The sequence below is a fragment of the Rattus norvegicus genome, chromosome 7 (genome assembly GCF_036323735.1).
Source record: "Rattus norvegicus strain BN/NHsdMcwi chromosome 7, GRCr8, whole genome shotgun sequence".
Lineage (NCBI taxonomy): Eukaryota > Metazoa > Chordata > Mammalia > Rodentia > Muridae > Rattus > Rattus norvegicus.
In genome coordinates, this window is record NC_086025.1 from 29,296,562 (window position 1) to 29,310,238 (window position 13,677).

A 13,677-nucleotide genomic window follows, 5' to 3' on the forward strand; every position below is an offset into this window, starting at 1 on the left:
AAGGAGGGAGGAAAGGAGGAGGGAGCAAGGGAAGGGGGGAGAGAGAGAGGGAGGGAGGAAAAATGGCAGAAAAGTACATTTCCAAGTCTGTGGCTATCAGAAACATTCCTACCTGAGCAATAAGAATTCTGTGAGCTTGATTCAAGAAAATTAATTTGTTCTCTTTTGAAGATGCTTTCTTGAATTTCTCAGCTTTCGTTAAGTCATCCATCAAAATGAGGCTTTTAGCCAGGGTTAACCAAGATCTGGGTGAAAGGAATTCGCTCCCTTCCAGCAAATTGATAATTTCCTATTGAGAGAAAAGGACTCTGTGTTTCCCAGTTCATTGATGAGCTCTGGCCATGGTACCAGACACATGCGCATTGGGGTTGAGAATCCCCTCCTTTCAATTCAACTGGGATTTCCCTTAAACATGGGTCTGAACACTCCCCTGTCTCCCGTACCTGAAGCTTTCCTATGATGTCTGCCTTAAAGTGCTTTTCCTGAAGGCCCAGGACCACGGCTTGCATTAGTAACTCGGCCAGAACCTCGGTGTCATCGGCGCTCTTCGCCTCTGTGCATACTTCATTGATAAGGCTCAGACAGTCCGTCAACTCACTCTCTAATGCAGACAGGCGAGATTGAGATGCACGAGGAAGGAAGAGAGGACTTGTGTATAATGTCCCCAATGACCAAAGAGTACATGAAACACAGAGTTGGGGCTGGGGAGTTTCATATTTTGGGTCAAAGAAGTTTAGTCCAAATGCTAGAAAAGTCATGTTACTGCATGAAATGATTTGACTTGGGAGGTGGACAGACACATGGAAATGGGTAGGTGCACAACTAGACAGCTATCAGGCACTGTGGGAGCTACTCTTTACACAGGCCAAGCTGTTATCAAAGACTGTAACGTCTGTCCCTTTCTGTCTGACAATAATCCCAGTCGTAGGTAAGGTATCTCTCCGTTTTCCAGAGAGGAAGGGGAAATGCAGAGCCATGGGAGACTGAGTAGAAGGTCAGCAATGGAACCCTATGTTGTTGGCTTGTGAGCTCCATGCATAGACGCCTTCCTGAGACCTAGGCAAATGTATTTTACTCTCCCCCTCTGCCTCCCCCCTCTCCTTCCCCCTTCCCCTCCGCCTCCCTCTTCCCTCCTTCCTCCCCCTCCCCTTCCCCTCCTCCCTCCCCCATCCCCTCCTCCCTCCTCCTCCCTCTCCCTTCCCCTCCCCCTCTTGTACAGAGGACTATAAGGAATCACTGTTTTTGTTTAACAACCTGTGCTTTAAATTCTGGAAAGAGAGCAAGCTAGAAAGTTGTAAGCATCATCACTGACATATTCCTATAAAACGCTGGCTGTCCCTTATGTCAAATGGACCATACGGAAACACATTAGTTAAAGTACCTTTCATGATTCCAATACCACGAATCTGTGCAACAAACGAAGTTACCAACATCAAGCGGCACCTCAGCCAAAGGTGAATATTGAAGTATTCCCGGCAGTTCAGGGAAACTGGGTCTAAAAACTCGCCGTCATCTTTATTTTCTGTGGTCTGAACAACGTTAAAAGACGAGGTTATCTTCCCATTGGACAGTATGAGTATTCTAGCCTGAGGCTAAGCAGGAGCCGAGAGAAAGCGCCCAACAGCACTTCATGGTATCACATTTTAAATTAAGAAGTTTTTGTTGAACATTCTGTAAACCGTAAGATGTACATAAAAGAGACGAGTGAGGCTGTCTGCTATTCCAAAATCCTCTATTAATATTTTACGGCACATTTTGGTCCATCTCTTCTCTGTATGTTTCTACTCAAAAGCAGAACTAACGAGGTGGTCAGAGGATAAGAGTTCCTACTGCTCTAGCAAAGGACCTGGGGTTGGTTCCCAGCGCCCGTATGGCAGCTCACAATCCCTCTAACTACATTTCTGTGGAATCTAGTGGCGCCATCTGCCTCCCGCTGGTTACTGCACACACACACACACACACACACACACACAGTGCACACAGATGCAAGCAAAATACTCTTACACCTGGCTTGTATGGGATGGGTGATTTCATTGGAAATGTGTAAGACCCCAGCAAGGCTCTGTGTAACAGATATTTCTATACAGACTCCTAAGCAATTTGATGTTAAGTTATGCAGCCTTAGTAGGTCCAGCGACAGCTTGTGATGAGCTGTCAGGCAGACATTAGAGACCCTGTATGGGGAAGGCCGAGTGTGAGGAACCCCAGCTGGGAGAGGAAGACTGAGTGTCCTGCTTGCCCAGTCCAGGAAATGAACTCAAGAGTGGCAGGAGAGCGCATCTTGGGAAATCTTTCTGTTGATGGGGCTGTATGGAGCCTCCCCACAGTGACACATCTGCATGTGTCTTTTGGTGATGGCTGTATCGACCCTGAACTGCTCACAAATGATAGGGCACAAAAGTTTTGAAAAGGTCTTAAGGGGCCTTCCTCCATGAAGAGAATAAATGGGATTTCCACGAAGACACTTCGACCCTGATTTCGCTGTTACTTGGGCTTTCCCATTTTGTGTCATCCATATAGCTGGTCAATTGCTTACTGTGTCCTTCACTATGGAAACATGTACTCTGCAGTGTGTCTTGTAGGGATGTTAAAATCATACGTACAGAAGTTTCTGGAGAGGTGGGGCTGCATGGCTCTTCTGGTAGTCTCTTTTTAAAAACCTTCGAATCCTGGAGAAGCTTCAGTGTGCAATATATAATGGCGGTGCTGAAACCGAGGGAGGGTTTTGACTGTTACCGGTGACAGAATTTGTGTGTTATTTCGCCACTCTACTTCCTATGAAAATGTCCACACCCCCAGCCATCCTCAAAGGGTATCTCCTTTCCCTGTTTTAGTAGTGTTGGAGCACTGCGGTCCTCTTCTCATCATGACATTTAATCACAGCATAGAATTCTAAACCCACAAGGACAGTCACAAAGGCATAATAATGATAATAATAATAAAAATGATGATGATGACGGTGATGATGATAATAATAATAAAGTCCCTTTCAATAAAAAAGAACTGGATCAAAGAATAAAGAACTAATGTTTCCATCATTTAAAACAGATCAAACACAGAGCTTCCAGTTCTGCCTCCTACAGCCGACCTTACTCCATGACAAGTCCTCAGTCATGAAGAGCTCTCCGGCTGTTCAATGCACACTGTTCGACCCATCAGTCTGTCAGTTTAACCCACAATGTATGACCACTGTCTGTGAGCCCCTCATCTCTCCACCCCATTCACTTCTGTCCAGGTCATTGGTATCTCCAAGTTGGAAGACCAAGGCAGGTTCCTAGCTCACCTCCTACTCTCACCCTCACCCACAATGGCTACAACAAACTCCTCAAGATGTCTGGCTTTTACCAGAGTCTTCCTTGGACTCTGGTCAATACAATTCCTTCTTTGGGTTGGGGTTACCAAGGTTTCCGGTCTAGTACATGGCTGGCTTCATCCGCCTTAGTGGATGCTCATATGAGAGGCAGCTTTTGTCTATGGTTCTCTGAATGTGTGCTATACGGGCTCAATTTCCGGGCTGCACTTTAAGAGCATTTTTGTTGTTTGGCAAATATGTTGCCTTGTGGATGGAAAGCTCTATGTTAGCATTAACCATGGAGCCAGAATGTTTCCCCTTCTCCCCATAATTCACACCTTAGGAAACAGATGACTGGCGTTCACCACCTGTCAGATGCCATATTGAGTCATTTTTGTGAGTTAAGTCTCTTACTGCACCACACACACACGTGCTATGAGTTCAGGATGGGTGTTATTACTTATTCAATGTACGGAGTAGGAAATGGACACCAGAAATATCAAGCTTTCCAAAGTCTCTCTCTCTCTCTCTCTCTCTCTCTCTCTCTCTCTCTCTCTCTCATTCTCTCCATCCATTCCTCCTTCCCTCTCCATTTCCCTCCCCTCCTTCTTTCCCTGTCTTTCCTTCCATCTCTCCCTCCCTCCCCATCCCCCTCTCCCTTTCTCCTCCCTTCCTCCCTTCCCTCTCTCCAGCTCCTCATTCTAACCAGTTTGGTGGCACTGGGTCCTGCGGTGGGGTTATGCTCATTACTGTCTGTTGTCACTGCTGACTGCACTTGTCACCAGCAGTAAAGGTGCTCTTGGCCGTGCCAAAGGGTCTTGTCTTGCATTCTGCCTAGCATGTTAGTATCACACACCTGAGGTTTTCTCTAAAGAAATCTTATCTATATGGTCATCTTATTTATAAAAGTGGTTGCGGCCCTCTTTTTGCTATGTGGGTTATACTCTAGTCTTGTATTTATTGCTTTGAGTGTCACACTTCAGTGGGACACTGTGATCCTTCCCTGCTGCCTCCATTCTCGGTCCTTTGTGAGGGCCTCCATGCCGTTCCATGATCCTGGCTCATTAGCGAAGACACCTGGGTCTAGGTGTGAGCACAGGACAAAGCAACGTGAGTCAGATAAACGTGGTGCATGGACTGAAAGAGGTGGACTGGATTGGGCGGGCATTCCTGAGATATCCAGCCTGGTCTCACTGAGCCCTGAGCCCAGCCTCTGCCTGTCCCTCCCTGCTCGGCTAAGTCAATCAGAAAATTGTCTCGTTTGTTCAAGTTGCATCAGGTTGGGATTCTGTTGCTTGAAAATAAGCAACATTAAACGATACACATAATCTCAGTGATTTTACATTTGTGGTGATGATGGTGATGATGGTGGTGGTGGTGGTGGTGGTGGTGGTGGTGATGGTGGTGGTGGTGGTGGTGGTGATGATGATGATGATCTACGTGAGGGCACACAGGTGCCATGGCATACATGTGAGTTTAGAGGCCAGCTTTGGGGAGTCAGTTCTCTCCTTCTGCCTTTATGTGGGTTCTGGGATTACACTTAACTTGCCAAGCTTGCACAGCAAGTATCTTTATTGGCTGGACCATCTTGCCAACCCAATAATATGCAAGTTTCTTCTATAATTTGATAACTGCTGACTCCTCTTTCTCTTTTATATTGTTTTGTGTCTTTGTTATAGTACAATTTTTTTGATCCTCCTTACTAATTTGAAAGATGCATGTTCTGGCTTAGGTTTTTAACAGCAGTGACTTTTAATGATTTTAAAAATGACTTTATTAATCCATTTTTAAAAATATAACTTCTCTATTGGTCACAGGGGAGTGATGAAGCGAATTGTGGAAGGTGAAGGATTTTCTATGTTAACTGTGCTTTTTCCTTCCGTACCTGCTCAGTAGCTGTATCTTATGTAACAGCCCAGCTCGTGACTAACTGCTGCCTTGATGATGCATCCGACTTTCCAACACTCGCACTCAGTTATACGCAGTGTATTATTGGTACTGAGAGCAAACCCACTGCCGAGCCAACTGCTAGCTATTTCAGCAGACTGGCTCTCCGGGTTCTTCAACATTTGCCTCTCACTGGCTACATCATTTCTTCAGACTCATCCTTGGCTCGCCCGGCCAATGTTTGGTTGATGAGCTCTCTGTGAATTAAGCTATTTTGGGGGAAGATACCCAGTTCTTCCTCTGCTGGTCCCTGCTTGGTATCAGGGATGAATTCAGACCGTCCATTTTCATCTACAGGTACCCTTTGAAAATACATTTGCCCAAATCTAATTATTAATAAGCGTAATCTTTAGTACTTCGCTGAGACCATTGTACTTTTCATGTCTTTGCGAATCCTTTCAACAAGAAATCGAGAGACAAGACTGTGGATGTAGAGCACCTGCTGCTCTTGCAAAGGACCTGGTGCCAGTACCCAGTATTCCCAATGGCTAAATCCAACTCCAGGGGGCCTGGTGCCCCCACTTTGGCCTCTGTGGGCACTGCATGCATGTGTTGTTCATAAATGCACACAGGCAACACACACACACACACACACACACACACACACACACACACACACACAGAAGTGAGGGTAGGAACTATCTGATGGAATCATTTGATCGACATTTGATGGCATTACACTTCACCTGTACGAGGGGATAAAGATTTTCCCAGTGTTTGTGGACTGGTTACAGTCTCCAGTTTTTGAAAAAAGGTGTGTGGGATTGAACTGCACCTTTTAACAGCAGTAGCTTTTAATCCATGTCTTCCAGTGACTATAAGTAAAAATGGCATGACGTATTTATTGTATTTATAAGAAGTTTATGCCCACAAGTTTGTTTTTTTTTGTTCTGGTGTTTGGTGGTCACATGTAGGCCTTGCCTACTCCAGGCCAATGCTCTGCCACTGAATATAGCGTCTTCCCCCAGGGCACTGCACCCTCTAGGCCAGCACCCTTCTACTGAAGCAACAGCTACCTCCTCGGCTCTTGTTGCAAGCATTTCTCACACACACGAACACTAAAATAGTTTACAGATTAAATCAGTTGACATTTTTCTTTGAACTCAATTCTAATTTGATAAGTTTTTGGAGCTTCTGCTATTTAATTATGTTTCCTTATGTTGTTAATGAAAGCTTTTAAATTCATCTTGTATAGCCTAATTTTCAGGAATTTGTACACAGGGGGAAAGAGTTCAAGGCTCACCTGTGTCACGCTTAAGCTGTGGGATCTTGGGAAATGCAATTATCAATCTCTTTATAAAATGAGAATGATGATAACAGTTCCAACCACATCAACATGAATGATTTTGATGATTAAATTAGGATTCGTTTCTTAGGAAATGCATGCTGGGTATCTGCTTTGAGCCAGGAAGAAATCTAGGAGCCATGGATACAGAGGGCAGTAAACAATACAAACCAAAACCCCCACCCACCAAGGCTGACATTCGACGACAGTGGGATGTCTTTAGCAAACACACGCTAGCTATCAGCATCGTTGGTTTATTGATTTGGCAAGAAAAGTAGTAGAGGCCAAATTGATTTCTTCTTTTCTTTTTCCTTTTTTCTTTTTTTACTAAATTGTTAAGCAGCTTTCCAATATTTTAGCAATTATTGAATATTAAACTCCCGAGAGTGTGCTGGGTTGTGAAAACATCTGCAGCATTTGTTGACTACTTCCTAAGGTGCTGTTACTGCTTTTTGTTTAAAATGAATGGAAACAAGGAAGAGGAGAGCAACGAGCCTAACTGGGCCTCGGTTCATCGGCACTTACACTACCATCCCTGGATCAAGGGTACACACTTGGGGGCACCCTGTTGCTACAGGAAAGCTTCTCAGACTGGTCCTTCACAACTGTACCACCCAGGAAGAAGACAGTGATGTCCCCTCCATGGACTCTACCCATTCCAAAGCCTGGGTTCTGATATAAAGAGAAATGACATGAGCTTTGGCATACTGGTGACAAAGAAACCATGTGAAGCGTAGGACATACCAATGTGTCATAACCCTCTTGCTACTGTGTAGTTGCTTAGGGTATTTTTTTTCCTGTTGCCATAACAACATACCTGCAACTGAGAATGGAAGTGTACTTTAGCTCATTGTTCTAGAGCAGCAATTCTCAATCTGCGGGTCAAACCCTTTCCCAGGGGTCGCATATCAGACATCCTGCCTATCAGATGTTTATATTACCATTCATGACAGAAGCAATATTACAGTTATGAAGTAGCAGTGAAATGACACAACATGAGGAATTGTACTAAAGGGTCCCAGTATTAGGAAGGGTGAGGGAGGTTGGCCGAGAGGCTGACGTCATCACCTGGTAAGGGCTTCCTGCTGCATTATAACACAGTCGAGTATAATGTGGCGAGACGGAGTAAGCCTGCCATCTGCTCAGGCTTGCTTCTTACAAAGCCACCAATGCCAGCATTAGGACACTACCCTCCTGACACGATCTCTCAAAGGAGGTTGTATTGGTGACTTTCCTCTTGCTGTGATAAAATCCCTTCACAGGGTTTATCTTGGCTTACAGTTGCACAGGGATACAGTCCATCATGAAGTGGAAGACAGGACAATGGGTAGGGCAAGCATGGCCTTAGGAACAGAGGCTGCTCTATTTTTTTCCACATGTACAAAGAGACAAAACAGGAAGGGCAAGGATATAAAATGCCAAGCCCTCCTCCAGTGACACACTTCCTCCAGCAAGGCTCCACCGCCAAAAGTTTCCATAAACTCCCCAGAGGGCACAACCAACTCAAGACTAAGTGTTCAAACACACGAGCCTATAGGGGACATATCTCACTCAGGCCACTACAGAGATGTTGTTAGCATATGCCTCCAAGAGTTATGTTTCTAAAACACAAACTCCAGGGACAGGCATTTAAGCAACAGCAACTGAACAATGGAGAATTTCAAGTTCTTTGGTAGACAGAGAAGTCCAGAAATGTGACTCATTCTAATGTCTCAAATCCCAAGAGGCATTATTTTTGTCATAAAATCAAAAGGCTTGAATGTTTTCCCTTTCAGGCCATGAATTAAGTACAAAGAAAAATAGGAAGGAACATTTGCTTAAACAACGTCAAAAGGATGGAGCTCGGAAAGAGAGTCCAGGAGGAGAATCACGCTGTGGAAAGCTTTGATCCCATTTACTTCTTATTAACATTCATGACAAAAATGGTCAGTTTGTTCTCACGAAATCCATGCAGCTCACTCTCTCAGTCACCCTGGGGAAAGCACCTTTCAATTTCCTTGACACATAATTTTATTAGAAGTATCAGGAAATGTCAGGCATCATTTGGAAAGGGGGTTGTCCAACGCTCTCAGCAGTGCCCCAACCAAAGCTCATGGGGTGGGGGTCAAGTTCACGAAAGAGAAACTCATTCATCTTGACAGTAACCTTTCTCAAAACAAAGGCTCTGCTCCAAAGAGGCAACAGCACCAACATTGCTGCCGGGTTTGTGCCAGGAGCTACATTCACGTGTTTAAGACGGGAGCGTTCCGATATGCTGGCACGGAGTTGGCATATGCCTACCACACATCTGCCAAGTCTTCAGGTTAAAGCTCCACTATGACAACCCTGAATATCTTATAATTTTTCATTCTCATTACTTTCTCATTAAAAGGGAGCAGGCACTCATCACTGTCATCCTCCACACCAAAAGAGAAAAGAATGTGTACGGACAAATAAAGGAGGAGGTCAATGACCAAAACAAAGTGTATGTTTGTGCATGTGCATGTGTTCATGCATGTTGTCATGTGTGCATGTGTGTGCATGTGTGTGCACGTACGTGCATGCATGCATGTGTGTATGTGCATATGTGCATGTATGCATGTATGTGTGTGTGTGTCTCTGTGTGTGTGTGTATTCTACAGTTGTTGTTGCTCTCACATATAGTTTGAGGAAAAGAGCACTACTAGAAATCATATATTAAAAGTTTCTTTGCCCTTTAAAGTTTGTCAGGGGAAATAATTTATGATTAGGAGTAACGGTCTAAGGGGTTGGGGATTTAGCTCAGTGGTAGAGCGCTTGCCTAGGAAGCGCAAGGCCCTGGGTTCGGTCCCCAGCTCCGAAAAAAAAAAAAAAAAGGAGTAACGGTCTAACCACAAGCCTATAATTAATACATTTTCAATAGCTCTCAATAAAGTACAGCTATAAAAATATTATCACTATGGACTACTGTAACTCAAGTTTGATCTCAGTACTGCTGTTCGCCCCCACAAACTATAAATATCTGTAAAATTATTGGGGCCCTCTAAAGAGTACCATCAACATTTATCCTATCACAAATTGAGTTATTGAATGTTGAATTTATTTTAAGCTAAAAATAAATTACTATATATCAACAGAAATGGTACATTTTATGCAATAAAAATATTTTTTAAAATGTGAGCAGAGTAGCTTCCTTTACTGACTGCCCTTATAAAGGAAAACCCACCTTCATTCCTGCTTTAACGTCACTTTGTTGTTCTGTTTTATTTGATTAAAGTAAAGGGATAAGACTAAATCTCATATAAAATGTTTTTTCTTTGTGTGTGTGTGTGTGTGTGATATATGTGTGAATGCGTGTTTGTGAGTATACATGTGTGCATGCACATGTACACACCTGCATGTGAAGACCAAAGGTCAATGTCTCATCTCTTCCTCTACTGCTTCTTTAACCTTACTGAGACAAGTGCCCTCACTGAATGTGAGCCTCATTGCCTGCATAGGCTGGCTGAGCAGGAAGCCCTGGAGAATCCTCCTGTCTCTGTTCCCTCCCACCTCTAACTCGAGTGAGAGAGCAAGCCTTACAGGTACATCTCCCTTGGCAGGCTTTTTCACGTAGGTCCTGGAGACCTCAGCTCAGGTCCCCATGCTAGTTAACGAGCACTCAACCAGTTAAGCCATTGTCCCAGCCCCAAGTGCCCTCTTTAGATAACTACAAACATTTTTCTTTGATAGTTTCTCAGATGTGTGTAGCCATCTAGAGCCTTGTACCACACACTGACAAAGGTTTTCTATGTTAATAGCCATTGGTCTGTTCTGCTTTCAAAGATTTTGAAACACAGAGCACTTGTCATCAGCAAAGAGTTATATAAATACACAAATTATTGAACTACTTAATTATATAATTAAACACTATTTTCATGAACATTATCACTTATGGTACCAAATTCTCAGGATCATGTGACAAATTCAGATTCCCCAAAGTTCAGATGTTCCTTTGAAAGCTCGAATTTTGTCATAGGCAGCAGATACCGACAGATCTGTTCCTAGAAGAGAAGCAAGAGCAAGCAGCATACTTGCTTTTTCAAAAAACTGTCTGCCACATTTCCAAACGTGAACAGACACAGTCTGTCAGTTGTTTCTCAAATAAAGATGGTCGTCTACCAAAAGAGCATCTTGTTCCACTCTCAGTTCCATCACCCATGTGTTCCTCTTCAAGACAGCCATCAGCACTGGGATGCTACAGAAACATCCAAATGGTTCCACTGAAGACCCCACCAGCTTGGGAAAGTCTTCACTGGAGGGTAATGATTCCAAATGCCACACCTTCTGCTCTTTCGTCAAGGGCTCTAGCAAGAGCAGCTGGCTTTGCTCTGTCTGTAGGTCTGTCTGTCTGTCTCTCTCTCTCTCTCTCACTCTCTCTCTCTCTATCTCTCTCTCTCTCTCTCTCTGTGTGTCTGTGTGTGTGTGTGTGTGTGTGTGTGTGTGTGTGTGTGTGTGTGTAGGTACTCTCTTTCTACCACGTGGATCCTAGATTTAGACCACCAGGCTTGGCTGAAAGTGCTCCTATCCTCTTTCCAGACCCCAGCTGGTTTTTGCGTTTGTTTTTAATTGCACACGAGTAATATAAATGACTATAATGTCGTAGTTTGTTCCCACTTCCTCGATTCATGCTGAGGGGTCAGGAGTTCTACAGTTGCTTGGCAGCAGGGATGCATACTACAATGAATCTGGTGATCATGTCTTAGTTCTGACATAGAAATACCTCCATCCCAAAGGTCTCAGACACGGCCAATCATCTTCACATCGTGCCCTGAGAGCCTCTACTCCACAGAGAGCCGATGGGCTCTCATGACTGCTTAGAAACTGGAGAAGTACCCTTTGTTCTGTGTCTAGAATAAAATCCATATACAACACATACATAATGCAAAGTGTGAACCTGCCAAGCATGTCACTAAGACTTATAGAGAGACCATGGCGGGCTCCTGGAATCTTAAATGTGTCTCAAGAGAACAAGGAAAGGACCTGGTTTGTTTTATGCTGCCTGCTGGGTGGTGCCATTTGGGTAAGGCTTCCTACGTGTATGCTCTAAAACGCCCCACCAGTGGCAAAGGGGCAAGAAACTGATCACTCTTACCTGATCACACAGGTGCTGTTGTAGAAGGGAAGTGGTAGAAGCCTGGAAGTCGGCAGTGAGCATAAAAATTGACCCATATTCTTGGTTACAACCGCATGATCATTATTTATTTATCTCTTTCTATGATGGGAATTAAGTCCAGAGTTTCAGGCATGATATATAGCAGTCTACCACTCAACTGTATTAAGCCAGAAGTATATAATCTTATATATATATATACATATATATGTATATATGTATATCATACAACTCTTCCTCTTCCCCCAACCCCAACATCTCTACTCCGACAGTCTCCAAGACACTAAGTATATAACCGACTTACTTATTATGTTTAAGGTGTATACATGACCCTGATCTATCCTTAGAGGCTAAAACAGTGCTAGCATAGTGTCAATGCTCAAAACCATTTTTAGTGAATGATACAGGCACATGTGTCTTTAAACAAACCACTATGTGCCTGAGGGCTTCGTGGTTCTGATGTGTTTATCACCAGTTGCGTGACACTGACAGAGTATTTCTGCAACTATGAAGAGTTGCTGTACTAATGCTATTTTATACATGACTGCATGCACATGCACACAGGAGCCTTTACACCATCCGTCTCTAGACCAGAATGTCATAGTGAGCTAGCTACTGAAAGAATCAATAACCAGGAATCGATGAATGAAAGTTTTGCCACGACTATGCACATTTAAATAATCACCTTCTTAGATGGTCCAGCCCTCAACAGTGTCTTGGACAGATCAACACAGCACAGTTCAGATGATGCTACTTTCGAAAAAATAGATCTCCTTTATCTTGTTTTTATTTTATTACATGTAATACACACATGTGCATATGTGTGTACATGTGTTCATGTTTAGTATTGGCTGAAGATGCCTTCAGAGGCCATAAGAGAGCACTGGACCTCCCCAGAACTGGGATAGGGAGGGTTGTGAGTCACCCCATCTGGGTGTTCTGAAAGAGTTCTTTTAACTACTAAGCCATCTCTTCAGGCCCCTTTTACATATGTTTATTTAGTGCTTAAGAAAAAAAATAAACCTCCAAGGGCCTTACATATAATAAACTATAAAACAATGAGTTTCTATCTTATAAAAAAATAAATTAATCAAAAGTTAAGCATTGTTAATTTGTTAATTTTTTATATGATTTTAAACATCCTACCTAGTGTGCTTAATAAAGGAATCTCTTTGTAGAAAACCAATGTGTCCTATGGAAGATGAATTTTGGATCTTTTTTTTTCTTTTTTTTTTCGGAGCTGGGGACTGAACCCAGGGCCTTGTGCTTGGTAGGCAAGCGCTCCACCACTGAGCTAAATCCCCAACCTGGAAGATGAATTTTAAAACCCCATGAATAATTAAAGTCAAGCTCACCAATGTGGCCCAGGATTTCTGAAACTTCCATGAAATATGAATCATCACCAAATGAGAATGAGCGCCTCCCCCGACCCCAAATGACAGCATTGGGGCTCTCAGAGTAGGGGGCCAGAAGAGTGAGGGGTGAAGAGTCAAGGGATGAAAGGGTAAGGAAGGGCTGAGGGCATGAAGTGGGTAAGGGTTGAGGGAGATGGGCGTGGGAGGATGAGGGCATGGAGAGAGAAGAGGGAGTGAGAGGATGGGGGAGTAAGGGAATGCAGGAGGGAAAGGGATACAGAAGGGGAGGGGGAAAGAAGCTGGAGGGGAGGAGGGAAGGGAGGTGGGGAAAGGGGATAAGGGGAGAGGAGAGAGAGGAGAGAATTGAGGAGGGGATGGGGGAGTGCTCCTCCTCTTCCAGAGGACTCACCTGTATGCTGGCCTGAATCTCTGCAGGGCGATTGCTGCCAGGTGCAGCCTGGCCTCCACCATGATCTCCAGGTCAGCAACAGAAGACAGATAGAGGGGCCTGTTGCACTGGCGCTCTGTCTCTGACAACAGGGAATTGATCTTGTCCTCAGCCTCCATCAGCAAAATGGACTAAGGAAAGAACACCACACAGCTGACACAAACTCTGAGATAAAGTCTCACTCTTGACAAATACTTGTTGTTGTTGTCCTATGGTTACATTCAGAGCAGTAACAGAGGT

At 44.0% G+C, this 13,677-nt stretch overlaps 1 protein-coding gene across 7 annotated transcripts in view; it reads right to left on the reverse strand.

Annotated features, from left to right (window-relative positions):
• Cfap54 (cilia and flagella associated protein 54) overlaps positions 1-13,677 on the reverse strand; it is a 286,409-nt gene that overhangs the window by 93,419 nt on the left and 179,313 nt on the right. For all 7 annotated transcript variants that reach the window (XR_005486835.2, XM_039080085.2, XM_039080086.2 and 4 more), the window contains 5 exons: positions 13,399-13,568; positions 2,604-2,706; positions 1,382-1,529; positions 444-601; positions 113-289 (listed from right to left, as the gene is read on the reverse strand). Coding sequence is in view for 6 of the 7 variants with exons in the window: in XM_039080085.2 (XP_038936013.1) it covers positions 113-289; positions 444-601; positions 1,382-1,529; positions 2,604-2,706; positions 13,399-13,568 (756 nt within the window). In the remaining variant the exon portion in view is untranslated. The remainder of the gene's footprint in view (positions 1-112; positions 290-443; positions 602-1,381; positions 1,530-2,603; positions 2,707-13,398; positions 13,569-13,677) is intronic.